General features: G+C 52.4%; 1 protein-coding gene across 2 annotated transcripts in view; it reads right to left on the reverse strand.

Annotated features, from left to right (window-relative positions):
• Window positions 1-574: 574 nt before the first annotated feature.
• The window catches only part of SIK2 (salt inducible kinase 2), a 34,261-nt gene continuing 7,074 nt past the window's right edge, over window positions 575-27,761 (reverse strand). The window contains exons 2-15 of one of the 2 annotated variants that reach the window (XM_068159937.1): window positions 27,496-27,612; window positions 24,948-25,011; window positions 22,369-22,530; window positions 18,091-18,215; window positions 16,969-17,092; window positions 13,749-13,969; window positions 12,511-12,663; window positions 11,206-11,370; window positions 10,013-10,241; window positions 9,017-9,301; window positions 8,711-8,874; window positions 7,570-7,686; window positions 6,911-7,002; window positions 575-5,095 (exon numbers count right to left, since the gene is read on the reverse strand). In XM_068159937.1, the coding sequence (XP_068016038.1) occupies window positions 4,510-5,095; window positions 6,911-7,002; window positions 7,570-7,686; window positions 8,711-8,874; window positions 9,017-9,301; window positions 10,013-10,241; window positions 11,206-11,370; window positions 12,511-12,663; window positions 13,749-13,969; window positions 16,969-17,092; window positions 18,091-18,215; window positions 22,369-22,530; window positions 24,948-25,011; window positions 27,496-27,612 (2,604 nt within the window). In that variant the 3' untranslated portion in view covers window positions 575-4,509. The remainder of the gene's footprint in view (window positions 5,096-6,910; window positions 7,003-7,569; window positions 7,687-8,710; window positions 8,875-9,016; window positions 9,302-10,012; window positions 10,242-11,205; window positions 11,371-12,510; window positions 12,664-13,748; window positions 13,970-16,968; window positions 17,093-18,090; window positions 18,216-22,368; window positions 22,531-24,947; window positions 25,012-27,495; window positions 27,613-27,761) is intronic. The other variant, XM_068159938.1, reaches the window with a different exon arrangement.

The following is a 27,761-nucleotide window of genomic DNA, read 5'->3' on the forward strand; positions in this document are numbered from 1 at the left end:
GCAGAGCTGCCCTGGATGGGTGCAGAGTCAGGGCACAGCGCTGGCAGCAGCCTGCCTGGGGGCAGAGCCTAAAGGCTCCTGATTGCCAGGAGCATGGGAGACCTTGGGGTGTGCTATGGGGGGCTGTATGCTTTGGGATTCTGCAGTCACTATCATAGTATCAGTCAGGGTTGGAAGGGACCACAAGGATCATCTAGTTCCAACCCCCCTGCCATGGGCAGGGACACCCCACACTAGATCAGGCTGGCCAGAGCCTCATACAGCCTGGGCTTAAACTATGCTTGTAGCTTCTGTGAAACACTTGCTGCTTTCCATTTAAACTTCCCACCACTTGGGCAACCCACTGGTGTCATTCTTTTGCCTCTTTCAGGGGCAGGAGAGGCTCTGCCTGGCCTCAAAGCAGGCCCAAGATGATCAGCCCAGCTTGGTCAGTGCAGAGCAAGCTGCTCCTCCTGTTGCCAAGTGTTCTGTGTCACACCACCTGTCGAGAGCAACCCACCTCGAGATGCCAGGGTGCAGAGAAGGCTGCTAAGGAGAGGAGAGGAGAGCAGCAAGGGCTGCCTGAGCTCCTGGCTGTTTAAAAATGAAATGCACAGGATCCTTTTTATTTCCTATGGATACACTGGAATTGCTTTACAGAGCCCAGCAGATCAGTTGCAGGGAAATTAGCTACAGATGAACCTCTTCTGTTGCCTGGAGCTCACACAACTAGTGCATTTATCCCAAAGCAGAGACTAAAACCTCTAGCTCCTTTAAAAAAATACATTAAAGAACTGTACCACACACACACATATTGCACTTTTCTCCCTAGGAACTGGGGGGGTGGGTTGGTTCCTTGGTGTTTGTGTCTTGCACCCCATCTACATCACACCAAAGTCTCTTCAAAGGAGGCTGTAATACAAGATAAAAGCTGGATCAGGACCCTAACCAGTAGTGTACACAGGTCTCTAATGTTAAGACAGAACAAAACAGCCACTTCCAAGGTAGGACCAAAGTGGTGCCCAGTGGCTACTCTCTGCCACATGAGGAGGGCCTCAGCAGCCTCTTCATCTGATTGGCCTCAAGGAACATGAGCTGAAATGTGAAAGGTGCTTTGGGTGGAGGGAGGAGTTCAGTCCGAGCTACGTGACAGGAAGAACAATCAGTGTCGCTTGTCCCCCTTCCCCACTGCTGCAAAGCTCAGAGGAGCTTAGGCTGGTTGGCACATCCTGATGAAAGGGAATGGCAGCACTCCAGAACAGAGTGGGTTTGGAGTCCTGAAATGTTACAGTGTCCTGGAGCTGGCTGGGGAAGGAAGTGGTGAAGGTTCTGGCAGCAACCCAGCTCCTGGAGCTAAACTGGGGTTTGTCTCCATAGCTCTTGTGGGTCCTGCTAGCAGTTCTCACTGCAGAGTTCCTTGAGTGTTTGGTCAGACAGAAACATTCCAGGAAGTGTTTATTATGCTGTGGGGTTAGGGGCAAAGGAATGAGAGGGTTGGGCTCTTCAGTGCCTCTTTTCTTCTTCATCATTTCTTTTCCAGCAGTGAGCTGCCTGCTCTGTTCTGCTGCAGTGCCTGTCAGGCTCTTTCCCTTCTCTGTTAGTCACTCCAGGTGCCACAGGGGTTTCACAGAACATCTTTGCTTGGAAGAGACCTTCATGACCATCCAGTCCAACCTTCAAGCCAGCACTGCAAGGTCACCACCAAACCATGTCCCTAAGCACCATGCTGCTTGCACACCAGCTCTGCCCTGGGCAGCCCTCTCCAATGTCTGAGAACCCTTCCAGGGAAGAAATATTTCCTAGTATCCTAACATCCAAGGCTGCTGTGCTCCATAGCTACTTCCTGTGCCAGATGAGGTTCCTTTTGAACAGAATCCACCCAACCCTGCCCCCTTTTCACTCTCTCCCAGCTCTGTTGCAGCAGAGCCAGCTGGCCCTCCTTTGTCTTGTACCCCAGCAGCAGTGCATGGATGTGATCCCTCCTCTTTAAACTCTCCTTTGCTGCTGCCTTGAGAATTGCTGTGATACCAGAGGTAGAAGCTGAGCACTTGTGGACTGAGTCCAGCTGCACAAAGCTGGACCATTATCAAACAGGCTACACAGCAACTGGAGCTGCCTCTCTTAACTGCAGCACACAGGAAGCAAGTTGCCTTCTGTCAGCTGTTAAACCTTCCCCTCCTCCACAGCCTCCAGTGCAGGGCCACTGAAGCCCTACCACATTCCAGTGTGGTCTTATTGCTGTAGATGCTGGCTGCTTGCCCACCTTCCTACACCCTCATTTCTAGTGCCAGACCCCCCAGCAGTGGTGGCTTTTGATTTTCACAGGTGAGCAGCACACTTTCTCTGCCATTCTCTTGTGCTTTGAGTCTGCAGTTGTGCTTAATGTCTGCTCAGCAGAGGGCTGCCCTCTTCAGTGACCATCCTGTAGTGCCCTCCCCACAAGGCTAAAGCCAGCCTCCAAAACCCACAGAGCTGAAAACTTTCTGCAGGTTCCTCCACAATCCTCCTGTGACTCAAGTGAAAAGTTCCTGGAGCCCAGCTGGCTTGAGAAAGCTTTTAGTGTTCCTTGAAATGCTTGGGATACATCAGGTGGTGATGCTGAGTATTGCTGTGAGTGCTTCCTACCTCCTCTACCCAGGAGCAATCAAACCCCTAGGGAAGTTAAACCAGCAGGCTGGTTCCACAGGGTGGAATGTGTGCTCTGGGGGGACTTGGGCTGCAGCAAGGATAGAGGAATGGGGCATCTGATCTGCTTTGGAGGGGGACATAAAGCACACAGGCTGCTGAAGAACTGAAAAAGGCACAGCACTGTCACCTCACAGGGGTTGGTGGCCTTTTGTCTCCTCTCTTGAAGCTCATTGATTGTTCTCCTTTTGTGTTTCTTTTTTAACCCTTAAAATCCTAAAATCCTCACTCTCTCTCCAGCTAGACACAGCTCAGCCAACCACCAGCACCACATCCTGCAAGTTCCTAAGGCAAGTGTGGTTGCTTGCTTGCTTGCAGAAATGCAACAGGAGGCCAGGTGGAGCCTTTCCCAATCACCACAACTTCTCTCCAAGGCAGAGCCCTCCTGCAAGGCCTGCTTGCCCAAAAGAGCTTGGCTTCAAAAGCCACCCAGGAGGGGCTTTGTGTTTGTAAAGGCCATTGGCTGCAGCTCTTGATTTATCCCATGGTTCTTCTGCTCTTCTCTCCCTCTGTTAGCTAATCCTTTATCCTTTAGTATTCTCATCCCCACCTAGAGGTCTCTACAAAGCCCTGGGGTGCTCTGTTGACAGTTCCAGGCACCTTTGGACAAAGTCAAGGTGCCACTTAGCACAGACTCATAGAATGGGTTGGGTTGGAAGGGACCTTCAAGATCATCCAGTTCCAACCCCCTGCCCTGGGTAGAGACACCTTCCAGTTGGAAGAGACCTTAAAGATCATCCAATTCCAACCCCCTGCCATGGGTAGGGACACCTTCCAGTTGGAAGAGACCTTAAAGATCATCCAGTTCCAACCCCCTGCCCTGGGTAGAGACACCTTCCAGTTGGAAGAGACCTTAAAGATCATCCAATTCCAACCCCCTGCCCTGGGCAGGGACACCTTCCACTAGAACAGCTTGCTCAAGCTCTCATCCAGCCTGGCCCTAAACATTTCCAGGGATGAGGCATCCACAGCTTCTCTGGGCAGCCAGTTCCAGTGTCTGACCACCCTCATAGCAAAGACCTTCTTCCCAATGTGCAGTTGAAGCCTTCTCTCTCTGTGTTAGCTAATCCTTTTTCACTCTGATCCCCACCCAGCTCTCTGCAACCCCCTGTGGTGCCCTCTGACAGTCCCAGGTATCTTCTGACACAGCCAGGATGTCATTTAGTAGAGCCATCTCTTAGTGGACAACCAAGAGTTCCTGGCAGGCTTGGGAAATGCTCTTCACTTGCTAGCAGGAAGGAGTGGAGGCTGTCTAGGAGACCTGGTGATCCCAGAGATCACCATGGAGCAGTTCCACCTCAGTACCTCACCCAGCAACTGGATGCCAAAGTGCAACTTTCCCTTCTTTCCACCTCCCTTCTGCTGCCTCCAGAGCTGCCACCAGCACAGACCCAGCTCTACCCTGAATTGCCATGAAAACTATTGCTTTTATTGCCAAGGAGCTGACCACGAGGTGCTCTTGCTCTCATGTCTCCAAGTGAATGTCAGCTGAATGCTGCCAACCCCCCCCCTTCCCTTTCCTTGTCCCAGGAGGGATTATTTCCTTCCTCTAAAACTCACTTCTTCTTTTCCTTTGCTTCCTATGCACACTGGGTTCTTTGTGGGATGAAACTGCACTACCTGTTCTCTAGCCCCTGCTAGCAAGAGGAGCCAGCAGCCAAACAGTTCTCCCCACCTCCTGGCTTTTCTTTTCCAGTGAGGTGGAAGTTTTGAGCTCCCCCTCTTGATTCCAGGGTCGAAAAATTACCACAGGGCAGGGGGGCAGGAACAAAACCAAAGTGTGAGTCAAAGTTTGCATGCTCCTCCTCCATTGCTGTCCTGTCTTCCACTCCTGTGTTAATGGCACTAATTCACCAGGACATAGCCACTGTGCTGGGGATCTACAGTCTCCATCATCTCACAATCAAAGAGTCCAGGCAACTCTGAGAGGGTTAATGCATCATAGTTCGACTGGGCCTCGGGAGACGCTGAGCTGCTCTGGCTGTCAGGCAGCGCTGCGCTGCTCTGTGGCTGTGCTGGGTCCATGGAATACTGGCACTGCTCTGGGTAGTCTGGCTCAGGAGAGGTGACAACAGGCAAGTCACAAGTCTGATAGGAATAGGGCTGTGGTGGCTGCTGCACCGGGACCGGCGACGCCAGGCGCGAGGAGCTGGTGAGCTGGGCAGGTGGCAGCGGATCCAGCTGCACCTTCCGGTACTGAGTGAGGAAGGGGTCATATTGCATTTGTTCTGAGGAAGGCTCCAGCACAGGGCTCAGGGGCTGCTGCAAGCTGAACTGGCTTGATTGCTGCTGCTGCTGCTGCTGTTGCTCCTCCTGGCAGGAGAGGGGCAGCTGGCTTGACCTTGGGTAGGAGCTCTCGGCGATTTGCATCTGGTTAAAATAGGCCTGCAGCTGGGACTGCTTCTGCAGGAAGAGTCGCTTCTGGTGCAGCCTGAGCAAGGACACAAACAGCAGTTAGGGGGGGTTGTCTTTTGAAGTGTTGAGGCACTAAGCAGAACTTCTGCCTGTTAGTCACTCAGAGTTCCAGCAAGCAGCAAAGGACACCGCTGGAAAATTCCTGGGCCACCCTCTTCATCCAGTGCTCCAAGCAGAGCAAGACCTTCACCTCTCAGCTCTTTTTGACCCCCTTTGGACAACCTCTGTCCCTGCCTAGGCAATCTTTCCTGTGCCATTCAGTTAGCCTCATGCACTGGTGAATTATAATTGTGTTTGAAGCCTGCTCTTCACTGTTCTGTGGGACTTGGGAGCTGCAGGATTAGGCCTCAGTGGCCACTAATGAAAGCTAAGTCTCCTTCCACCCCCAGCCCCCAAGACTCTTTTTCTCTGAGCTCTGCTGCTCCCCATGAACTTTTAGGAAGCTCTGGGGGGGTTGACTCTTTAGGAACAGTAAAAATTCACAAGACAATGCAAGGTTGCAGCTACCTTTGGCAAATTCCTGTGGTATGACAGAGTGGAGGCTTCCTGCCAAGCAATTCCCAGAGCTACAGAAATAGGAAACCCACTCCTGAGGCAAGCTGAGAGTGTGCAGAAAGCAAACCTCGGGCTCCCCAGCTTAATTCTCTTTGCAGACCTCCTGCTCTTAAAGAAACACAGCAGCCTGCTCTCCACACAGCTGGCTGATCCCAACCAAGAGTTCAACTCACTCTGCAGTGCCAGGAGTGGCCATGAGGTTATAAAGTGATGGCAGACTGCATGTTCCTTCAGATCAAGTGGTGCTCTTATGCCTTTCTTCCTCAGGCTCTGGGTTTCAGACAGCTTGTAGCTGGGTTGTTGCCTTCCTTTCTCTCAGGGATAATAACTCTCATTAGGCTCTGGCTTGCTTGCTTGTTTGATAATCACCCAATGATGAGCTCAGAAAGAGCTTACAGCCTTTTAACTTAGACATTCATAGAATGGTTTGGGTTGGAAGGGAGCTTCAAGATCATCCAGTGCCAACCCCCTGCTATGGGCAGGGACACCTCCCACCAGCCCAGCTTGCTCAAGGCCTTATCCAGCCTGGCCTTGAACACCTCCAGAAAGAGAGCATCCACAACCTCCCTGGGCAACCTCTTCCAGTGTCTCACCACCCTCACTGCCAAGAATTTCTTCCTGATCTCCAGCCTCAGCCTCCCCTTCTCCAGCCTCAGCCTCCCCTTCTCCAGCCTCAGCCTCCCCTTCTCCAGCCTCAGTCCATTCCCTCTTGTCCTATCCCTTGGCAACTGAAAGCTTGCCTGCTGTAATCCATGCAGTGCTCTGGGGACTCTTCCAATCTGTTCTCTTCACTGTAACTATTTCAGGGCAGTGTCACTTCTAAACTGATTTCAGCTGAGAAGCAAAAGTTGATTCACTTCACTGTCAAATTATTAGGCCCTGGGAATGTCACAGGGAGTCCTTCAGTGAGTGCAGGGCTTCCCAGCAGGCAGAAGCACACAATCCATGCTCTGACTTAGGATGAATACTGCTACATGGAGGCTGTGAAGAGTGGGTGGTTGGGAGGATGAGGGTGACATTAAACATGACAGAAGTAGTAGGGTAGCTTCCTCCTATGCTTTTCTCTGCCCATTATCCCTCCCTGAAGCACACAGCTATTTTCAGTTTACCTTCACCCTGGCAGTGTTAGCTGAGAGCCTGTAGCACAGCAACTTAACTGCATGGCAGGGCTGCTGTCCTCCTTCCTTTTTCTTTCCCAAGGACAAATATTGTTCCAGTTCTTTTCTTGCTCTTGAGAGTGAGAACAATTCCTCTGCACAGTCTGAAAGCTGCTTACCTGTGCTCCTGGAGCTGCTGCTCCAGGCTGCGGGGCAGCTCTTTGCAGTACAGCTGGCAGGTGTTCTGGGCTTTGGGCAGCAGGGAGGATTTCTGCAAGGGAAGCAGGGCTGTCAGAAGCTGCACTGCGTGCCACAAAGATGGGCAGAGGGATGGAGAACCTCTGCCAGGATGAGAGAGCTGGGGCTGCTCAGCCTGGAGAAGAGAAGGCTCCAGGGAGACCTCAGAGCTGCATTTCAATCTCTGAAGGGGACCTACAGGAAGGGTGGGGAGGGACTGCTCAGAAGGGCTTGGAGTGATAGGATGAGGAGCAGTGGTTTGAGACTGGAGCAGGGGAGGTTTAGGCTGGACATCAGGAGGAAGTTCTGCACAGGGAGGCTGGGGAGCCACTGGAACAGGTTGCCCAGGGAGGTGGTTGAGGCCTCATCCCTGCAGACATTCAGGATGAGCTTTGTTGTGACCCTCTGCAGCCTGCTCTGGCTGGAGCTGTCCCTGCTGCCTGCAGGGGGGTTGGACAGGATGCCCTTGGAGGCTCTCTCTCAACCTGCTGCAATCTGTGAATCTGTGCATTCAGCCCTGACTGATCTTCCTGAGCAGTAAGGCCCAGTCTGCTGGGTGGTGCCAGCTGCTGGGGAGTTGAGCTGGGGGGAGGTGTGGTACCTGCAGCCTGTGTTGTAGGTACTGTGTTTCTAAGCTCTGCTGTCTGGATAACAAGGGAGGATGTGCGCTGTTGGAGAAGGCAGATGCAGCTTCCTGCTGCTGCTGAGATGCTTCCTCCTGCAGAGAGAAGAGGAACAAGTTTCAACCCCACAAAAGGCTTTTTTCTGCCTCAGCCCTTTCTTTAAGGATTTCCCCTGGCAGAGGTTTCCCAGCTGGCCTGGTCTCTGGTGTCACTCAGCACTTGGTGAAGAGCCTAAATGAGAAGGGTCTGAACTGTCTGTGCTGCAGAAGGGCAAGGGCTCAGGGCTGTAACTAAAGCAGACATGATGGATTTTCTGCCTTGCCCCCTGACACAGTGAATGTACAGTTTTGGCTGTGAAAACATCCAGCTCTGAATGTGCTTTTGTGCAGGTCTCATTTCACAGCTTCATGACAGAAGGCAGAAAGCTTTCAGCAGTAGGGGAGAGGATATGCACAGAGTCAGCACCTCTAGCAAGCTGGAGAGTGCTGACAGGGGAGGGGAGGAAACTGTTGTGATGAGCACACTGTGAGCACTGGAGCATGTTTACATCATGGAGAGGCTCTTGTGAAAACACCACCACTTGGTGGGTGTCAGAAGTGATGCTTTGCAGCAGGCAGAAAGGAACAGCTGGAGCTTCATCTGGAACCTCAGGTGCTTACAGTGCCCTGGGTCCTTCTCCCCCATTTCATTCCTGGGGTTTGGCAGAAACTATTCCTGTTTGCTGTGACCTGTTCTGCTCCAAACCAGCAACTAGGCAGCTGGTAGAAGCTGTTTAGCATTTCACTAGACATGGGAGGCTAGTGACACATGAGGCTAACTTATCCCTCAGCTGTTGCACTGCTTACAGTCACACCAGACAGGCTCTAACAAGGAAGGATGCTACTGGGATCTGTTAAATCTCAGCCATCCTTCAGCTTAAAAGCAATAATACAGTGCTGGATTTGGAAAGCTAACAGGCCCACCTCATTTGACACCACGAGGATGGCAAAGGCTAGGTTGTAAAGGTCTATTCCCTGTTCTGCAGAGGACAAAGAGGGAGCCTTGGCTGCGAATCAGCTTTCCCCACTTCTCCAGAGCGTTAACACCTGAAAGCTGGAGCTTGATTTCTGCTTTAAGTACCTGTGGAGGACTATTGATGATGTCCTGCAACTGGGTGGCAGTTGATGTCAAAGCAGGTTCTTCTTCTGATCCCATCTGTTCATACAGCAGCTGGACTTTGTTCAGCTCCAGGATCCCTTTGGTTCGTGCCAGATTCTGGAGGTGCTGTCTGAACGCTACGATTCCTGGAGCAGAGCAAAATCCTCATCAGACAAACAAAGGCAGTGAAGTCATGTCTGGTTAGCACAGCACATGTGAGGCAAGCTGAGTAACAAGAGAGTCACAAGGTGGCTTGGTGCTTCTGTGTATCATGTGGGCTCTAATTACCTTGTGTGAGGGATGTGTCAGAAGCTCTGCGCCCCTCGCGGAAGCTGACAGGGGAGCGGTTGTGTGTCTCTCGCTTATGGGAGGCCAGTGCCTGCATGGCTGGGTTGGCAGGTCTCAGCCCTATGAAGGGGGTTGTCATTCTGGAGGCTTGCTGGCTGGTTAGCACCATTTCCTTCAAGGAAGGAGTGTCCTCCAGGAATTTAATATCTCTCTGAATGGATCCCATGTCGTACTCTGAATCGATGCTGCCCAGGGATGAGTTTTCATCCAAGGAGTAGACTTTGCCTGTGACAAAACAAGCCAAGAGCCAGAATGAAAGGGAGAAGTGCAGCAGTAATTTAGCCAAGGAAATGCCACAGGTTCAAGCTATTCCTGTCTTAGAGGAAACAGCACAACAACAACAACGAGGCCAGGTTCATAAAGTAGCTGTAACTTAACACCTGCAGGACCAGACCGAGGATTTGCTGCTGGTTATTGTAGCAGTAAGATGCTATGCAGGTGATGTTCACTGGCTCCCTGGGAGAGCATTCAGTGTTTGGGGGCTCTTTTGCCACAGAGAGGACTCTGGCCTGAGCTGAAAGGCTTGGTCATCTGCCTGGGTTTGGAATACCTGAGAATCCAGAAGGTTTTCTTTCCCCTCATCTCCTGCCAGAAAATCTTCAGGGGATGAACGATTTGGTGACGTGTAAGAAAGAACAAGCCAGGCTTGATTGGTTGCTACTGGGGCTGTGCATGACTGCAGCCAGCTGTTATTTGCTGCTTTGCTTTTCATACTCTCTGCCCAGCAGGTTTTGGAGTGTTTTGGTGTGGGGTTTTTGCCCCACTTTGGCCTTGATAGCAAACCCTAAGGAAGAAGCCCCCAAAGCTGTCTCAAACCCAAGGAACTCTCTTGTGCTTGGCACTTTTACAAACCTAATGGTTTTCATTCTGGGCTGGCTGAACTGAGTGCTGGGAGCAGGGAATGAGCTTTGAGGTAGCTGTGCTTCACTGCTGTACCTGTGCCTGGCATCATCACCAGCTGGTTGGTAACTTCTGCCAGGGTGTGACGTCGCTTCCCGCAGCGAGCGGCTTGCAGGGCTGCAAACGCCTGCGCAGGGTCCTCCTCGGACTCGCCTTCGGTCTCTATCCCTTCATCAATAGAAGTCTCCATCATGCTGGTAGGGAGGGACTGGCAGCCCTTCCTGATCATCACAGGGGGCACAGGGTCTAGCAGACAGCCATTTACCTGAATGGCACAAGAAGACAGACAGCTTTCAGCTGTGCACAGAGCATTGTCCCCCGCCCCGAAACGCAAGAAGCGGAGAAGCCAAACCCCAGAGAGCACCAAAACCACTGCTGGAGGCTGAGTTTTTGCTTTGGCAAACAGCTGTGGTAAGATTGGAACAGAAGCAAAGAGCAGGAGAGGCAGATTAGTGATCAAAAATAGATACAGCTGTTGACAGTTATGGAAGAAAGAAAAGAGCAAGGGAGAAAGAGAGCAAAAGGATCTGCAGCACCTAGGACCCTGATGCTCAGAGACTGCTTCAGCTGAGGAAAGGAAGCCCAAAGGGTTTTCTTCAGCTGGTACCAAAAAGAATGCCCAAATCAAGTGCTTTCCAACTAAAGGTCTTTGCATTTGGCTTGCTCTCTACCCTGAGAGGTTACCCAAGGACTGGAGCAGGGGAGACTGAGGTTGGAAGTTCTGCACAATTGAGAGTGGTGAAATACTAGAACAGGTTGCCCAGGGATGTGGTTGAGGCCCCATCCCTGGAGGCATTCAAGATCAGCCTTGATTTAGTCCTGAGCAGCCTGAGCTAGCTGGAGGTGTCCCTGCTGCCTGCAGGGAGGTTGGGCAAGATGACCTTTGAGGGTTCCTTCCAACCTGAGGCAATCTGGGAATCTGTAACTATTGGCTCTGTGAGGAAAAGGCTACTGAAAGCAGAGAGAAGCAGCAAGACTCCCAGCTCAGTGACCTTCACTGTCAATACACAGGAGGTGTACTAAGGCCAAGGAAGTGACATTAATCACTGGCCCTGACTGCACAGTGCCTTGTGCCAGCATCATGAGCTGTACCCTGTCAGAAGGAACTGATCTTCAGTCAGTGGAGAGCTACAGCTTCCAGCACCAGCTGTGCTTTCACTAGGCAGGAATTTAAATGGCACCAACCCTTTCCAGTTTGGACAAAAGAGCAGGGGGACTTGAAACTGTACCTTTGGTGTCTCCACTCTTTCTTCCTCCATAAATGCTGCCTCTGCCTGGCAGGGGGATGGAGGGAATGAAAAGGCTTCTGCTCCTGAAGCTGAGGAGAGGCCTGGAGACTGCAACAACCTTGTGTTCTGTGAATGCAAATTCACTGAGGGTACCACAGCTTGTGCCTATAGAAAGAGATTTTCAAGAACTTCAAAACAGGAACAGTTTTAACTAGAAAACAACCCAGAGAGCCAGAAATGAAACAAATAATCCCAGAATGGCTCAGGGTGGAAGAGACCTCACAGATCATCTACTTCAACCCCTTGCCATGGGCAGGGATGCCTCTCACCTAGGCTCAACTGCTCAAGGCCCCATCCAGCCTGGCCCTCAACACCCCCAGGGAGGAGGCATCCACAGCCTCCCTGGGCAGGCTCTTCCAGAGTCTCTCCACCCTCATACTGAAGAACTTCTTCTTCAGCTCCAGTCTAACCCTGCTCTCCCTCAGCTTCAAACCATTCCCCCTTGGCCTGTCTCCACACACCCCCATGAAAAGTCCCTCTGCAGCCTTCCTGTAGGATCCCTTCAGCTATTGGAAGGCAGCTCTAAGGTCCTTCCAGAGTCTTCTCTCCAGGCTGAAGATCCCCAGCTCCCTCAGCCTGTCCTCACAGCCCTTGCAATAATCAATTCCCAGCCCATCCCCAAAGCAGAAGGCTAAGATTTCTGTCCTCATTCTTGGTGAATTCCATTCTCAGTCTTTTAGACATTTCAGAAAGCAGCACCACTCCCCAAACACATCAACAGCACATGCCAGCACAGCTCTCAGGCAATTCAACAGCTTGTTTGTCAATCACATCAAAAGATGCTCCAAGTCTTGCCCAGGCTCCAGAAATGGCATTTCTCTAACAGTTTAACCCAAACCTTCCCAGCCAAACCCTTGGAAATGCTCAGCAAAGGGCAGTGCTGCAATGGGAAGCAGAAGCACAGAGCTTGGGACTGGGAAATAACCTGGGAGTCATGGTGAAACCACAGAGATCCCCATGAAAGCCAGAATCAGAATGCAGTCAACTTCCCTTCCTCATTTCAGATTCATCCAGGCCCCTCCAAACTCTTCTTTGTGATTTATCTTTTGGAGGGGGAAAGGGAGGAGGCAGCAGGAGCAGTTGTGGGAGGCATGCCAGACAACAGACTTGTCACCATCCACTCCTGACAGGAGGCAAATCTAAACATTGCTTCCCAAGTCTACACAGAAATCAGAGACACAGCAAAGGATTTGGAGTAACTCTTGCACAGCCTTCAGCCCAGCTCTGCTAGGAAGGAGACCTTACCTTGGCTACTGTCTGCTCAGCAATGGTGCTGGGCCGACGCTGCCGAGCATCGAGTCTCTGCTCCACAGGGAAGCTGCTCCGGTGGGATTTGAGTCTTTCCACTAGCAAGTAATAGATAGCAGCAAAGTGGTTATAACTCTTGTTCTGCAGAGACTGAAAGAGAGAGGCACAGAAGTGTGGGTGCAGCCAAAAATGCATCATCTTATGCGCTACTTGTGCTCCTATGCACTACGAGACCAGGAAGGAAGACTTCCTGCTGGGGAGAGGCAGAGGGGCAGAGAAATGTTGCTCTGAATCTGAAGGCCAGGATGCTGGGCACAGGAAACATCAATCTCACTTTAGTGGCAAGCTCACAGGAGCTTCATAGAATGGTCTAGGTTGGAAGGGACCTTTGAAGGTCATCCAGTCAAACCCCCTCTGCACTCAGCAGGGACATCCCCCACTAGATCAGGTTGCCCAGTGGCCTGTAGAGGCTTTGAGCACAGCCCTGTGAGGAGAGGCTGAGGGAGCTGGGGTTGCTTAGCCTGGAGAACAGGAGGCTCAGGGGAGACCTTCTTGCTCTCTCCAACTCCCTGCAGGGAGGTTGTAGCCAGGAGGGGGTTGGTCTCTTCTCCCAGGCACCCAGCATCAGAACAAGAGAACACAGTCTCAAGCTGTGCCAGGGGAGGTTTAGGCTGGAGGTGAGGAGAAAGTTCTTCCCAGAGAGAGTTGTTAGCCATTGGAATGTGCTGCCCAGGGAGGTGGTGGAGTCACTGTCCCTGGAGGTGTTCAAGAGGGGATTGGATGTGGCACTTGGAGCCATGGTTTAGTAGTCAGGAGGTGTTGGGTGAGAGGTTGGACTTGATGATCTTTGAGGTCTTTTCCAACCTTATTGATTCTATGATCTCCACAGCTTCTGGGCTGCCACACTCCTTGTACCCAAGCTCAGGTGCTCCTCTGAGCACTCCCAAGGTTTGAGCCCAGAGAAGGGACTGAGCTCCAGCACCTCCTGGATATATTGGTCACCAGAAGTGATGGGGAACTGAGCCCCTTCCAGCAGAAGGTACTCAAACTGCCAACCTCCACAATGGTTTGCATCAGCCATGGAAAGGAAATGGTTGTGTAACTCCAGAGGGAGTCTTGGCACTTATGTTTGGTCAGAAGCATGATTTGGAGTAGGAGAGACCTTCAGGTCAAGGACAACAAAACAGAAGAACTCTCCCCTCCAGGGGACAAGTATCTGCTCGAGTCTGCTTTACCTCAATAGTTTTCTGTTGGTCTATTCCAAGGCTGTGCATTAGCCTTAAGACCTGCTCATTGTACTCCCCAATGGAAGGCTCATTCTCCTCTCCTGGTGGATAAAGGATAGGTCTCTGTGCAGGAACTTCTACAAGCATCCACTTGTGCTCCTTGATCTGAGCAATGGTTAAGCGTTTGGAGGGGTCTAGGACCAGCATTCTTCTGATCAGGTGCTCACACTCTGGTGGGGACAAAAAACCAAGCCCACAGAAATCATCAACCTGCCAAGGGGTACCTGGATACAGTCACCTGGGGCCTAGCAATACAGGGCACAACAACAAGCAGCTAGCTTGCTGCTGCCCTCCTTGCTGCTGCCCTGCTTGCTGCTGCCCTGCTTGCTCTGCTGCCCACCTTGCTGCTGCCCTCCTTGCTGCTGCCCTCCTTGCTGCTGCCCACCTTGCTCTGCTGCCCTCCTTGCTGCTGCCCTCCTTGCTGCTGCCCTCCTTGCTGCTGCCCTGCTTGCTGCTGCCCTCCTTGCTGCTGCCCACCTTGCTCTGCTGCCCTCCTTGCTGCTGCCCTCCTTGCTGCTGCCCTCCTTGCTGCTGCCCACCTTGCTGCTGCCCACCTTGCTGCTGCCCTCCTTGCTGCTGCCCTCCTTGCTGCTGCCCTCCTTGCTGCTGCACCCCTTGCTGCTGCCCTCCTTGCTGCTGCCCACCTTGCTGCTGCCCACCTTGCTGCTGCCCACCTTGCTGCTGCCCTCCTTGCTGCAGCCCTCCTTGCTGCTGCCCTCCTTGCTGCTGCCCTCCTTGCTGCTGCCCTCCTTGCTCTGCTGCCCTCCTTGCTGCAGCCCTCCTTGCTGCAGCCCTCCTTGCTGCTGCCCTCCTTGCTGATGCCCACCTTGCTGCTGCCCACCTTGCTGCTGCCCTCCTTGCTGCTGCCCTCCTTGCTGCTGCCCTCCTTGCTGCTGCACCCCTTGCTGCTGCCCTCCTTGCTGCTGCCCACCTTGCTGCTGCCCACCTTGCTGCTGCCCACCTTGCTGCTGCCCACCTTGCTGCTGCCCTCCTTGCTGCAGCCCTCCTTGCTGCTGCCCTCCTTGCTGCTGCCCTCCTTGCTGCTGCCCTCCTTGCTCTGCTGCCCTCCTTGCTGCAGCCCTCCTTGCTGCAGCCCTCCTTGCTGCTGCCCTCCTTGCTCTGCTGCCCACCTTGCTGCAGCCCTCCTCGCTGCAGCCCTCCTCGCTGCTGCCCTCCTCGCTGCTGCCCTCCTTGCTGCTGCCCTCCTTGCTCTGCTGCCCACCTTGCTGCTGCCCTCCTTGCTCTGCTGCCCCCCTTGCTGCTGCCCCCCTTGCTCTGCTGCCCTCCTTGCTGCAGCCCTCCTTGCTGCTGCCCTCCTTGCTGCTGCCCACCTTGCTGCTGCCCACCTTGCTGCTGCCCACCTTGCTCTGCTGCCCACCTTGCTGCAGCCCTCCTTGCTGCAGCCCTCCTTGCTGCTGCCCTCCTTGCTCTGCTGCCCTCCTTGCTCTGCTGCCCTCCTTGCTCTGCTGCCCTCCTTGCTCTGCTGCCCTCCTTGCTCTGCTGCCCCCCTTGCTGCTGCCCTCCTTGCTCTGCTGCCCTCCTTGCTCTGCTGCCCACCTTGCTGCTGCCCTCCTTGCTCTGCTGCCCTCCTTGCTGCTGCCCTCCTTGCTCTGCTGCCCTCCTTGCTGCTGCCCTCCTTGCTGCTGCCCTCCTTGCTGCAGCCCTCCTTGCTCTGCTGCCCTCCTTGCTGCAGCCCTCCTTGCTGCAGCCCTCCTTGCTGCTGCCCTCCTTGCTGCTGCCCTCCTTGCTCTGCTGCCCTCCTTGCTCTGCTGCCCTCCTTGCTCTGCTGCCCTCCTTGCTCTGCTGCCCCCCTTGCTGCTGCCCTCCTTGCTCTGCTGCCCTCCTTGCTCTGCTGCCCACCTTGCTGCTGCCCTCCTTGCTCTGCTGCCCTCCTTGCTGCTGCCCTCCTTGCTCTGCTGCCCTCCTTGCTCTGCTGCCCTCCTTGCTCTGCTGCCCTTCTTGCTGCAGCCCTCCTTGCTGCTGCCCTCCTTGCTGCTGCCCTCCTTGCTCTGCTGCCCTCCTTGCTCTGCTGCCCTCCTTGCTCTGCTGCCCTCCTTGCTGCTGCCCTCCTTGCTCTGCTGCCCACCTTGCTGCAGCCCACCTTGCTGCTGCCCTCCTTGCTGCTGCCCTCCTTGCTGCTGCCCACCTTGCTGCTGCCCACCTTGCTGCAGCCCTCCTTGCTGCTGCCCTCCTTGCTGCTGCCCTCCTTGCTGCTGCCCTCCTTGCTGCTGCCCTCCTTGCTGCTGCCCTCCTTGCTCTGCTGCCCACCTTGCTGCAGCCCACCTTGCTGCTGCCCTCCTTGCTCTGCTGCCCTCCTTGCTGCTGCCCTCCTTGCTGCTGCCCTCCTTGCTCTGCTGCCCACCTTGCTGCAGCCCACCTTGCTGCTGCCCTCCTTGCTGCTGCCCTCCTTGCTGCTGCCCTCCTTGCTCTGCTGCCCTCCTTGCTGCTGCCCACCTTGCTGCTGCCCTCCTTGCTGCAGCCCTCCTTGCTTCTGCCCTCCTTGCTGCTGCCCTCCTTGCTGCTGCCCACCTTGCTGCTGCCCTCCTTGCTCTGCTGCCCTCCTTGCTCTGCTGCCCTTCTTGCTGCTGCCCACCTTGCTGCTGCCCTCCTTGCTGCTGCCCTCCTTGCTGCTGCCCTCCTTGCTGCTGCCCTCCTTGCTGCTGCCCAACTTGCTGCTGCCCTCCTTGCTCTGCTGCCCTCCTTGCTCTGCTGCCCTCCTTGCTGCAGCCCTCCTTGCTGCAGCCCTCCTTGCTGCAGCCCTCCTTGCTGCAGCCCTCCTTGCTGCAGCCCTCCTTGCTGCAGCCCTCCTTGCTGCAGCCCTCCTTGCTGCAGCCCTCCTTGCTGCAGCCCTCCTTGCTGCAGCCCTCCTTGCTGCAGCCCTCCTTGCTGCAGCCCTCCTTGCTGCAGCCCTCCTTGCTGCAGCCCTCCTTGCTGCTGCCCTAGGCCCAGTTTCTGTGCAAAATACATCTTCTGAAGGCTAAAACAGTCCCTCCAAACAAGATTAAATCCAACATTAAGGACACAACCCCCAAATTCTCCCCCCCTGAGAGCAATACTAATATTGAGTACCTCTTTGAGGCTGCTTGTGCTGTTCTATAGCATACATAAATGATACAACAACCAAACACCAGAATAGAATAACCAAGAGGATGAAAGGAGAGGTTGTTACCTTCTGACATAAAATAAGGGATCCTGAACCTTCCCTCAAGAACTCTCTGCCTCAGGATGGGCAGTGTTGGTCCATCAAAAGGCAATGCTCCACAGACCAAAACATAAAGAACTACTCCCATGCTCTGTAAGAGAGGAAAAGAAAGAACAAACCAAACCCAGGACATTCATTTCCTAGTCCAAGCCACAGAGCCTCTGAGGTTGGCTTAGCCAAATCCTGTCCCAGGAAAGGTTACAAATTCTGCTCTGCAGAAACAGAGGAGTCAGAGTTCTGAAGATCCCTTAGGCATCAAGAACACTCAGCTAACCCCACAGGGCTTGGCTTGCAGTACCTGGTGCTGGTAAGCAGGCAAGCTGAAGTGTAATGGGTTAGAGACTCTGGCTGCTAGCAGGAAGCTCCACACAGGTGACTGAATGAGACCTGAGAAGTGAGTCCCAGCTGCAGGTGAGAATGAGAGAGATTGTTCTGCTTTCCTCTCACTGATGCTCAAATGAAGTCAAAGCCTCAGGCAGCAGCCACTCACAGTAAGAAACTGTAACCTTTTACACTGAAAGCTGGGGAGGGACTTTTGAGGGTGTCAGGGAGTGATAGGACTGGGGAAATGGAGCAAAACTAGAAATGGGGAGATTGAGATTGGAGATGAGGAAGAAGTTGTTCCCCATGAGGGTGGTGAGAGCCTGGCACAGGCTGCCCAGGGAGGTGGTGGAAGCCTCCTGCCTGGAGGTGTTTGCAGCCAGGCTGGATGTGGCTGTGAGCAACCTGCTGTGGTGTGAGGTGTCCCTGCCCATGGCAGGGGGGTTGGAACTGGCTGAGCCTTGAGGTCCCTTCCAACCCTGACAATTCTATGCTCAGTTTGCAAAAGCCTGGCTAAGAGGCACACTGGGAACTCCATCAACAGCCAGCTTCAGGGCAACACCAGCTAATAAAGAGGACATCAAATTGCTGGAGCAGGTCCAGAGGAGGCCATGGAGATCAGAGAGCTGGAGAACCTCTGCTGTGGGGACAGGCTGAGAGAGTTGGGGCTGTTCAGCCTGGAGAAGAGAAGGCTCCAGGTAGACCTTGGAGCTTTGTTACAGTTTCCTACAAGTGAACAAGAATGCAGTTAAAATAGAATAATGGTACCCAGATATCCAGCTGGGGTCCCTCATACTGATGTCCTTCAAAGACTTCTGGGGCTGCATAGGGAGGGCTCCCACACCACGTGGTCAGAGGCTCACCACTCTTGTAGAAATTCCCAAATCCAAAATCTGTGGAGAAAGGAAGGGAAAAGTCACTCTAACAATGCAGCTGCATGACCAGAATGGTTGGAAAAGACCTCAGAGATCATCCAGACCCAAATCCCACCAGCCCAGCTTGCTCAAGGGCTCATCCAGCCTGGCCTTGAACACCTCCAGGGAGGGGACAGCCACAGCCTCCCTGGGCAACCTGTGCCAGTGTCTCCTCACCCTCACTGGAAGGAATTTCTTCCTAATCTCTGGTCAAAGAATTTATTCCTATCTCCAGCCTAAATCTGCCCTCCTCCAGCTTCAGTCCATTCCCTCTCCTCCTGTCACTCCAAGCCCTTGTCAAATGTCCCTCCCCAGCTGTGTCATAGCTCCCTTCAGGTCCTGGAAGGCTGCTCTAAGGCTCTGCATCTTACATTGTTGTAAATATCTGGTTGAGGTGGAACCCTCAAGAGGTTAAATCTCCAGCATCAGTCTGAGGTCACCACTGTTAGCTCAAAGTCAGAAACTCAGAGGCCTAGCCCCACAGCAATGACCTTTTGGGGCTTGTCAATAATCAAAGAGGAGCAGAAAGGCTACGATGCCAGAAAGGCTATTTGAAGGTCAGCCTGGAGAGGAGATACAGGAGAGTGTCACACTGTGATACTGTGATACTGTGTCCTGCTCTGCCTGCACTGAGAATGCCCCACAGTTGCATGACCAATTATGCAACCACCTCTGGCATGTCAGCCTCCTCCAGAGGTGCAAACAGCCAAGGTCAGCTCAGATCCCAGATCTACAGAGGAAGCACTGAACAGAACATTCCTGCTGCCCTTCCTCTGCCATCCTACCTCAGTTCTGGGGGAAAACAAGCCAAACCCACATTGCAGATTCAGCTGTAACAACAGAGGGGGAAAGCAACACAATGCACCCCCAACCCCCCCAGTGTCTGCCACCTGCCTTCTCCCTAGCCCAGAGTGACTTTGGTTGTGAATTCTTTTCCATTCTCTTGGTGGAGATTATTTATTTTCCCCCTTCCCTTCACACATAATTGGCTTGGCAACCTTGACAATACTTCAGGAGGCATGAAGGAATTGCTTCCCTCAGAAGCATTTTGCCATCTGTGTAGGTGTCATTAAAGCTGATCTCTCCTTTCACTCCTCTGGAATTTGACAGATTTTCCACGGTCTCTGAGTGCTGCAGATAAATATCAATCTTTATCTCTCAGCTGCAGCTGCTGCTCAGGTGCTACCCTCAGAAGTCTTCCCATCAGATTCCCCAGGGCCTGGGTTTGTAGGCACAGCTGCAGAGCACAGGGCCTGCTTGGAAACACTCAGGATTCCACGTCCTAAGACACTAAAACTCTTTTGCCTCTCCAGGCTGGATTTAGAGTTATCTCTTTGGTGAAGGTGAGCACAGGGAAGCCACTTCAAAAAGGAACACTGAACAAATCTGCACAGCAAAAGGCAGGGCAGAGCCTGTGAGTCTGACTGATCAATGTAAGGGCAGCTTCAGGGCTGTGTTACAGATAGGATTTGGGAGGGGTTTTGCTATTATCCTTACATGCTGAAGTTCATAACACAGCAGGTTTAGCTATGGTTACCAAAAGCAGCTCAAGAGCAAGGACATCTTCCAACTGGGTTGGAAGGGACCTTAAAGATCAGCCAGTTCCAACCCTCCTGCCATGAGCAGGGACCCCCCACCAGCCCAAGCCCTCATCCAACCTGGTCTTGAACACCTCCAGGGAGGAAGCATCCACAGCCTCCCTGGGCAGCCTGTTCCAGTGTCTCACTACCCTCACTGTCAAGAATTTCTTCCTCATCTCCACTCTCAACCTGCCCTCCTCCAGCTTCAATCCATTCCCTCTCATCCTATCACTACAAGCTCTTGTGTGAAGTCCCTGCCCATGTCTAAGCTCATTAAAACTCTACCACAACCACTCTGCATCACAGGGAACAGCTTTTAACCCAAGAACATTGTTAGGACTTTTCATTCCAGATAAAGGGATTTGGATAACATCACTGATGGAGGCCAGGCTGGATGAGGCCTTGAGCAACCTGGTCTAGTGAAAGGTGTCCCTGCCCCAAAGCAGGGGGCTTGGAGCTATAGATGCTCTTTAAGGTCCTTTCCATCCCAAACCATTCTATCAATCTATGGTTTAAGGCAAAACTGTGCCAAAACAAACAACCCCAAAGGCCAACCACAGAATTTTAAGAGGCCTGGAACTGGACCAATGGATCCAATACCAGGGAGTGATCCTTCTCACCATTAGCCTCAGGCTGCACATTCAAACACTTGTGACCATTTGGAGCATTGTGCTCAGCTGGATAAACTCTTTGTGCAATCTGCAAATATTGGCTCTCAACCTTTGTGGCATTTTGTTTCTCAATTCCCCTTCAGAAGAATCATGAAGTCAGAAGGTGGTGGTGGGTTTTGTTGGGGGGGGGATATTTGTTTTGGGGTGCAGACATCACTGAAATGGAATCTGCTTGCCCTGTTAAAAATGGCAACAGACTAAGATTGCAGACCCCCTTTGCAATCTGAGAAGTGGAAGCTCCCTTGCCAGAGCCACTGCAACTTCTGTTGTGCATCTACCAACGTGAGGTAGCCTCTTAATTTGTACCCAAACTGCTCAGGAGAGGCTCAGAGCTGTGGCTAAGCCATTCCTCTAAAATTACACAGCCCAGAATTCAACCTGCCTGGCTTCAGAAAGCCACAGAGAGCCTTTGTTGGAACAGGAATATGAGCAAAGGAGATAATCAGCAGAGAGGCACTGATAAAGGCAAGGTATGAGTGTGTTAGAAACAAACCTGACCCACTTCATGAACTGAATGCTGATCAGCCACTTCTGACGTCAATGCAGATTTTACTGTCCACCAGCAAGACAACCAAGCACTACAACCTACTTCAAAATAACAGTCTCTGCCACCTGAGCTGCTTCCAGCACAGCAGCCCTGCACCAGCAAGGTGGCTGCACAGCAACTTCAGCATAGAAATTCTTGACAGTGAGGGCTGGGGAGACACTGGCACAGGCTGCCCAGGGTAGGCCGTGGCTGCCCCCTCCCTGGAGGTGTTCGAGGCCAGGCTGGATGAGGCCTTGAGCAGCCTGGGCTGGTGGGAGGTGTCCCTTGCTTCTCAGAACTAGGTGGCTAATACAAACCAGCTTCTTCCAGCAGTTACCCTTCCTTTCCTGCTCCCATGTTGCTGATGACTGAAGGTCAACAGTCCTGCAAATCCAGATGTTCTCTAGCTTTCCCATTTCAAGTGTCACTAAGCTGAAGGCAGGATGGAAGGATTCAGGGAATTGTAATGAGCTGACAGCTACCAAAATGATTTCCACTGCTAGCAACATCTGCTGTGTCTAAATTTATAATTAAAATAAAATCATGCATGCAAGAAAGAAGAAGGGGAAGAAGAAGAAAAAAAATCAATAAGCCTCCATTCTGAGTTTTTCTGACATTGAAATAAGTTATTTGATTAACTCTGTTTTAACCTGAACATCTGGCAGCAGCAGAGTTGTTATGGCAGCCACAAAAAAATACTGGAGCTCTCAAGGGGGAAAGAGAAGGGGGGAAGGAGAAGGGGGGAAGGAGAAGGGGGGAAGGAGAAGGGGGGAAAGAGAAGAGAAGGGGGGAAAGAGAAGAGAAGGGGGGAAAGAGAAGAGAAGGGGGGAAAGAGAAGAGAAGGGGGGAAAGAGAAGAGAAGGGGGGAAAGAGAAGAGAAGGGGGGAAAGAGAAGAGAAGGGGGGAAAGAGAAGAGAAGGGGGGAAAGAGAAGAGAAGGGGGGAAAGAGAAGAGAAGGGGGAAAGAGAAGAGAAGGGGGGAAAGAGAAGGGGAAAGAGAGAGAGAAAGAAAAGGGGGAAAGAGGGGGGGAAAGAGGGGGGGAAGAGGGGGGGAAAGAGGGGGGGAAAGAGGGGGGGGAAAGAGGGGGGGAAAGAGGGGGGGAAAGAGGGGGGGAAAGAGGGGGGGAAAGAGGGGGGGAAAGAGGGGGGGAAAGAGGGGGGGAAAGAGGGGAAGAGCTAATCTAGAAGTTCTTTTAGCTCCATGCACTCCAGTATCCACCCTGCACAAAGCACTGCAGGGAGCACCACGCTGAGCTTCTGTACCTTACCCACAGCAGGGTACCTTGGGCAGCAGCAGCTGAGTTTCTGCAATGACCTTCCCAAAGTGCTGCTGAATGCCACCTGCATTCTCAGTACCTGCTATCTTGATGTTCATGTTGGTGTCAAGCAGGAGGTTTTCAGCCTTCAGGTCCCGGTGAACGATCTTCCTGCCGTGGCAATACTCCACGGCCGAGAGGATCTGCCAGAACTTGCGCCTGGCCTCAGGCTCGCTCAGGCGCCCGTGGCTGGCCAGGTAATCTGTGACAAGAAAGCAGGATTTAAGTGGATCAGACAGCCAGGCAACAAGCCTGAGACTCAAGTGACTGATCTCAACTAACTGGCAGTAGGGGACTCAAAAAGTCTCTCAGCCAATCCCACTTTCCAACCCATTATTCTCAAGCACTGCCCTGCTAAAGAACAGGGGGGGACAAAAAGGGGTAAGGGAAAGCTGCTGTGCCACAGCAACTCGACTCTGCTCCTTCTCCTGCCCTCACCTGACTGTTCTCATAAATACTTTCATGGAACACAACTCCTGTGGATTGGAGAACACTTGGAAGAATTGGCTTTGCCATCAGAGAATCAATGAGGTTGGAATAGACCTCAGAGATCATAGAGTGGCTTAGGTCAGAAGGGACCTTAGAGATCATCTACTCCAACCTCCCTGCCACGGGCAGGGACTCCTCTCAACTAGATCACGTTGCTCAAGGCCTCAAACACCTCCAGGGAGGAGGCATACACAACCTCCCTGGGCAACCTGTTCCAGTGTCTCACCACCCTTGCACTGCATAACTTCTGCCTGTCAGATCACGAGATACTCTGAGCTTTACCTCTGAGCAGTTTGTGCAAGCTCCACAAGACATCTCTGCCCCTGGACCCTCAGCAGAGGCTGTGTGGTGGTGGCTAAATGTTCATTTTTCCCTGGGAACAAACCCAGCGCCCCTGAGGTACCCATCCTGACCTTTCTCTTGTCTGCATTGCATCACAGGCAGAAAGAACATTTTGTTTTCACATCTGATTACGTTGTAAGGACTAACATTAGCCCTGAAACAAATGAGAGCTCTGAATCCAAAGACTTCTTTTATCCCCAGGAACAAAACCAAGCAGAGCAGCAGCTGTGTGAGACTTGAGAGAAAGAGCTTCTGGAGCCAGTTCTATTCTTTCTTTCAGGAGGCAGAAAAAATCAAACAATCAGCTGCTAGGATGGTTGCAGAATTGCCCTCAGTGATCACAGGCAAGGGCTGAGCACATTCACACAGAGCAGTGTGCTGCATCACAGCTACTGCTGCACTTAAAAAGCAGTGAGCAAGAACTAAACTGCTGGAGCTGCTCCCAGCTCCTCTTCATCAGATAAAAGTCCCAGGAACAGGAATGATCATTTGCAGGGCAGCTGTCACAAACCTTTCTCTCTGAACTCACTTTGCAGGTTAAAATATCTGCTCCTGCAAGTTGAAGTGATCATGATCTACTCTGCCCTGGTGAGAGCTCCAGCTCTGGGATATACTGGATAGTGTCCAATGGAGGCTACAAGGATGATGATGATGGTGGTGGGACTCAAACACCTATCTGGTAAGGAAAGGCTGAGAGGCCTGGGGCTGTTTAGTCTGGAGCAGAGAAGGCTGAGAGGGGATCTTATGATTGTTTAGAACTATCTGAAGGGGGAGGGGGGGCAAGAAGAAGGGGCCAGGCTCCTTTCAGGGGTGTCCTGTGATAGGAAAAGGGGCAATGGCTACCAACTAGAATCCAGGAAGCTCCAGCTCCACATGAGGAGAAACTTCTTGATTGTAAGAATGCTGGAGCCCTAAAGCAGGCTGCCCAGAGAGGTTGTGGAGCCTCTTTGGATCTTGTGTGTCTGTTGGTTTTCCCCCCCAGTGCTTCCCTGCTTTTCCTATATTCCAGTAATACTGAAGTTGGCCTCAGCATGAGATCCTGCTTAGAGAGTCACAGAGTGGTTTGGGTTGGAAGGGACCTTATCATAGTATCAGTCAGGGTTGGAAGGGACCACAAGGATCATCTAGTTCCAACCCCCCTGCCATGGGCAGGGACACCCCAGACTAGATCAGGCTGGCCAGAGCCTCATCCAGCCTGCTCTTAAACACCTATGACACAAGCAGTCCAATGTTAAGGACTTAGGTGTGTGGTGGAGAGAAGATAACCCTGAGTGCTTCAGTTCTGGTTCCATGCTGTCCATCCCCTGGCTCAGATCAGCCAGACTCCACCTCCTGTGCACTCCCAATCACCAGACCCTTTCCACACACTGAACTCTATTCCATTGCCCTCTGAGTTCGTTCTGCCTGGTGACGTCGCCTGACAGCTTCAGAGAAACTTCCTCAGCAGCTCCAATTTTGTTGTTGCAACCCAAAATGCCTGGAGGGAGCTCTCAGGGCCTGGCTGCCCAGTGTAAAACTCTCTAAATCAGCTTGTAGCAAGCAAGCAAGTTTATCCTGCAGGGTTCTGTTGAACAAGTGCTGTCTTCTGCTGAAGCACCATCAGCAGTGTTCAGCTTTTCCTCTGCTGGGGCACACTCTAACAGCCTCCCCAAAGGTTCAACAGTGACAGGCAGCACACAACTCTTAGCAATTAAAGTGGCACTGTGCAGTGAAAGGGATCCTTGGGCAACAGCAATACAAGTAACCAGCTGGAGAAGTTACCAAGGTGAGAATGGTGTCTTGGCTTACCAAAAATCTCTCCATTTTTGGCAAACTCTGTCACAAGGTACAGCATGCTTTTGGTCTCCATCACCTGTGGATTCAGAAATGCCAGATGAGATTGCAGCAGGGAAAGCAGAGAAGTAAAGAAACACTCAAATGGAGCTTTGTGGGCTCTGGCCTCTTCTGGTGAGGCTGTGCAAGCTTAGCCTTGCACAGAGCAACGAGCACAACGTTTCACTCCTGTTATCAAGTTACCCCAACAACTTGGAGGGAAGTATTTGCATGCTGAGGACAAGGATAAGCTCTTTAATACCTCATAGAGCCACCAGACAGAGGAGGAGTAGGATGGGATCCTGAGGCACAAGTGACTAACACAAAATGACAGCATCTTCAGCAGTCAGCTTAAAGACTGTCCCTCAAGGAGTCAGACTCAAGTGATTCCTTTGCTCAGTTTAGATATGGCTGATGCTTGGGAAAGAGGATTTGGGGTAACAGTGACCTCTGGTACCAACATTCCTCTACTTATGGAAAAAGATAAGGATCAGTCTGTAAAGCTGGCAGAACTGAGGCAAAAGCTCCACACCAGTGGATCCCATTGTACAGTGGGACAGCACAGCTCCACACCTGTCACATCCCCAATGTATCCTCTGCTGTGGGGAGAGAAAAAATCCACCCAAGCTTTAAGCATCTTCTGCTTTCTCTTCTAGCACCTTCCAGCCTTCCATGGAAGGAGCAGAAAGAGAGGAAAAGAATAAAAAACAAATGGAGGGGAAGACTTTGAAAAGCTTGCCACAGAATCACAGAATCTCTCTGGCTGGAAGAGACCTTCAAGATCATCCACTCCAGCCTTTGACCCAGAAGTGCAAGGTCACCACTAAACCATGTCCCTAAGCACCACAGATTCACAGATTGCACTGGGTTGGAAGGGATCCTCAAAGGGCATCTTGTCCACCCTCCCTGCACTCAGCAAGGACACCTCAAACCAGATCAGGCTGCCCAGGGCTACTACATAATAATTACTCCCCTCTGCAAGTGATGTTGCTGTTCCAGTACCTGGAAGGGGCCAACAAGAAAGCTGGGGAGGGACTTCTGACAGGGGTTTGTAGTGCTAGGACAAGAGGGAATGGCTTGAAGCAGGAAAAGGAGAGATTTAGACTGGAGACAGGAAGAAATTCTTGACAGTGAGGGTGGGGAGACACTGGCACAGGTTGCCCAAGGGAGGCTGTGGATGTCCTCTCCCTGGAGGTGTTCAAGGCCAGGCTGGTGGGAGGTGTCCCTGCCCATGGCAGGGGGCTGGAACTGGATGATCTTTAAGGGCCCTTCCAACCCAAACCACCTCCACAAGAGAAGTGAAATGCATGATTCCAACTAAAATCAATCAAAAGCACTAGTTATCAGTCTCCTGATAAATGTACTTTGAGATAAAGCGTTTGGGACACCCTTGCCTGGGACATGCGTTTACATCAGGAGCACGTCAGCAGAGTTACACATCCTCATGTCTGACCTTCTTTGGACAAGGGGAAAAAAAAGGCTGTGAGTAGTGCTCAGTCTGCACTCTGAGCTGAAAGACCCAAAACAAACCACTGTGTGCACACAGAGCCTCCCAGCCAGCACTCACTGCAGACACATTATGCTGCATACTCCTACCCTGCTCTAAGGCTCACCCCCAGGTACTGCCAGCTCAGCTCCTTCCCCAACACAAACCTTGCAACCCTCAGGTACAGATTCACAGATTGCATTGGGTTGGAAGGGAGCCTCAAGAGGCATCTTGTCCAACCCCCTGCAGGCAGCAGGGACACATCCAACTAGATCAGGCTGCCCAGGGACACATCAAGGCTGATTGTGAACGCCTCAACCACATCCCTGGGCAACCTGTCCCAGTGTCTCACCACTCTCGTTGTGCAGAACTTCCTCCTGATATCATAGTATCATAGTATCAGTCAGGGTTGGAAGGGACCACAAGGATCAGCCAGTTCCAACCCCCCTGCCATGGGCAGGGACACCCCACACTAGATCACCCTGGCCAGAGCCTCATCCAGCCTGGGCTTAAACACCTCCAGGGCTGGGGCCTCAACCACCTCCCTGCACAACCCATTCCAGGGCTTCACCACTCTCATGGGGAAGAACTTCCTCCTCCCCTCCAGTCTGAATCTCCCCACCTCCAGCTTCATTCCATTCCCCCTAGTCCTATCACTACCTGAGATCCTGAGAAGTCCTTCCCCTAACCTAAATGTCCAACCTAAATCTCCCCTGTTCCAGTTTCAAACCATTGTCCCTCATCCTGTTGCTCCAAGCCCTTCTAAACAGCCCTTCCCCAACTCCATCAGGTTGCCTGGGGCCACATCAAGCCTGATGACCACTTGGAGTATCTAAGACAGCCAGCTTAGCTGGTACCACAGAATGAAAAGGACCACAACTGATGGACTTCTCAAAACCCTCTTCAATGCAGATCAGTTCCAGAAAACACTGAGTTTGTCACACTGGTGATCTGCCAGCAGTCCCTGCTGTAGAGTGAGCTCTTCACAGAGGAGCAAAAGATGGGAAGAAGGGGAAAAAAAGCCCCTGCTAAGCATACCTGGTAGAGCTTTATGATGTGTGGGTGATCCAGCATCTTCATTATCTGCACTTCTCTATAGATCTTCTCCAGATTCACAGCATCCAGCTGAGATTTGTCAATGATTTTTATTGCCACCTGCAGACAAAGCAAAAGTGAGATGAAAACTCCCCAAGGTTTTCCTCCTGGTTATCAAGGGACTAATGCAACCCCAGCTAACTTTGGGGGGTTTCTTCAAGCTCAGAAAGACACTTCCCACACTTAAACCCAGAGCAGCACAACATTAA

This window comes from Melanerpes formicivorus, unplaced genomic scaffold, assembly GCF_026170545.1.
Source record: "Melanerpes formicivorus ecotype bairdi unplaced genomic scaffold, bMelFor1.0.p_v2 SCAF_47, whole genome shotgun sequence".
Classification (NCBI taxonomy): Eukaryota; Metazoa; Chordata; class Aves; order Piciformes; family Picidae; genus Melanerpes; species Melanerpes formicivorus.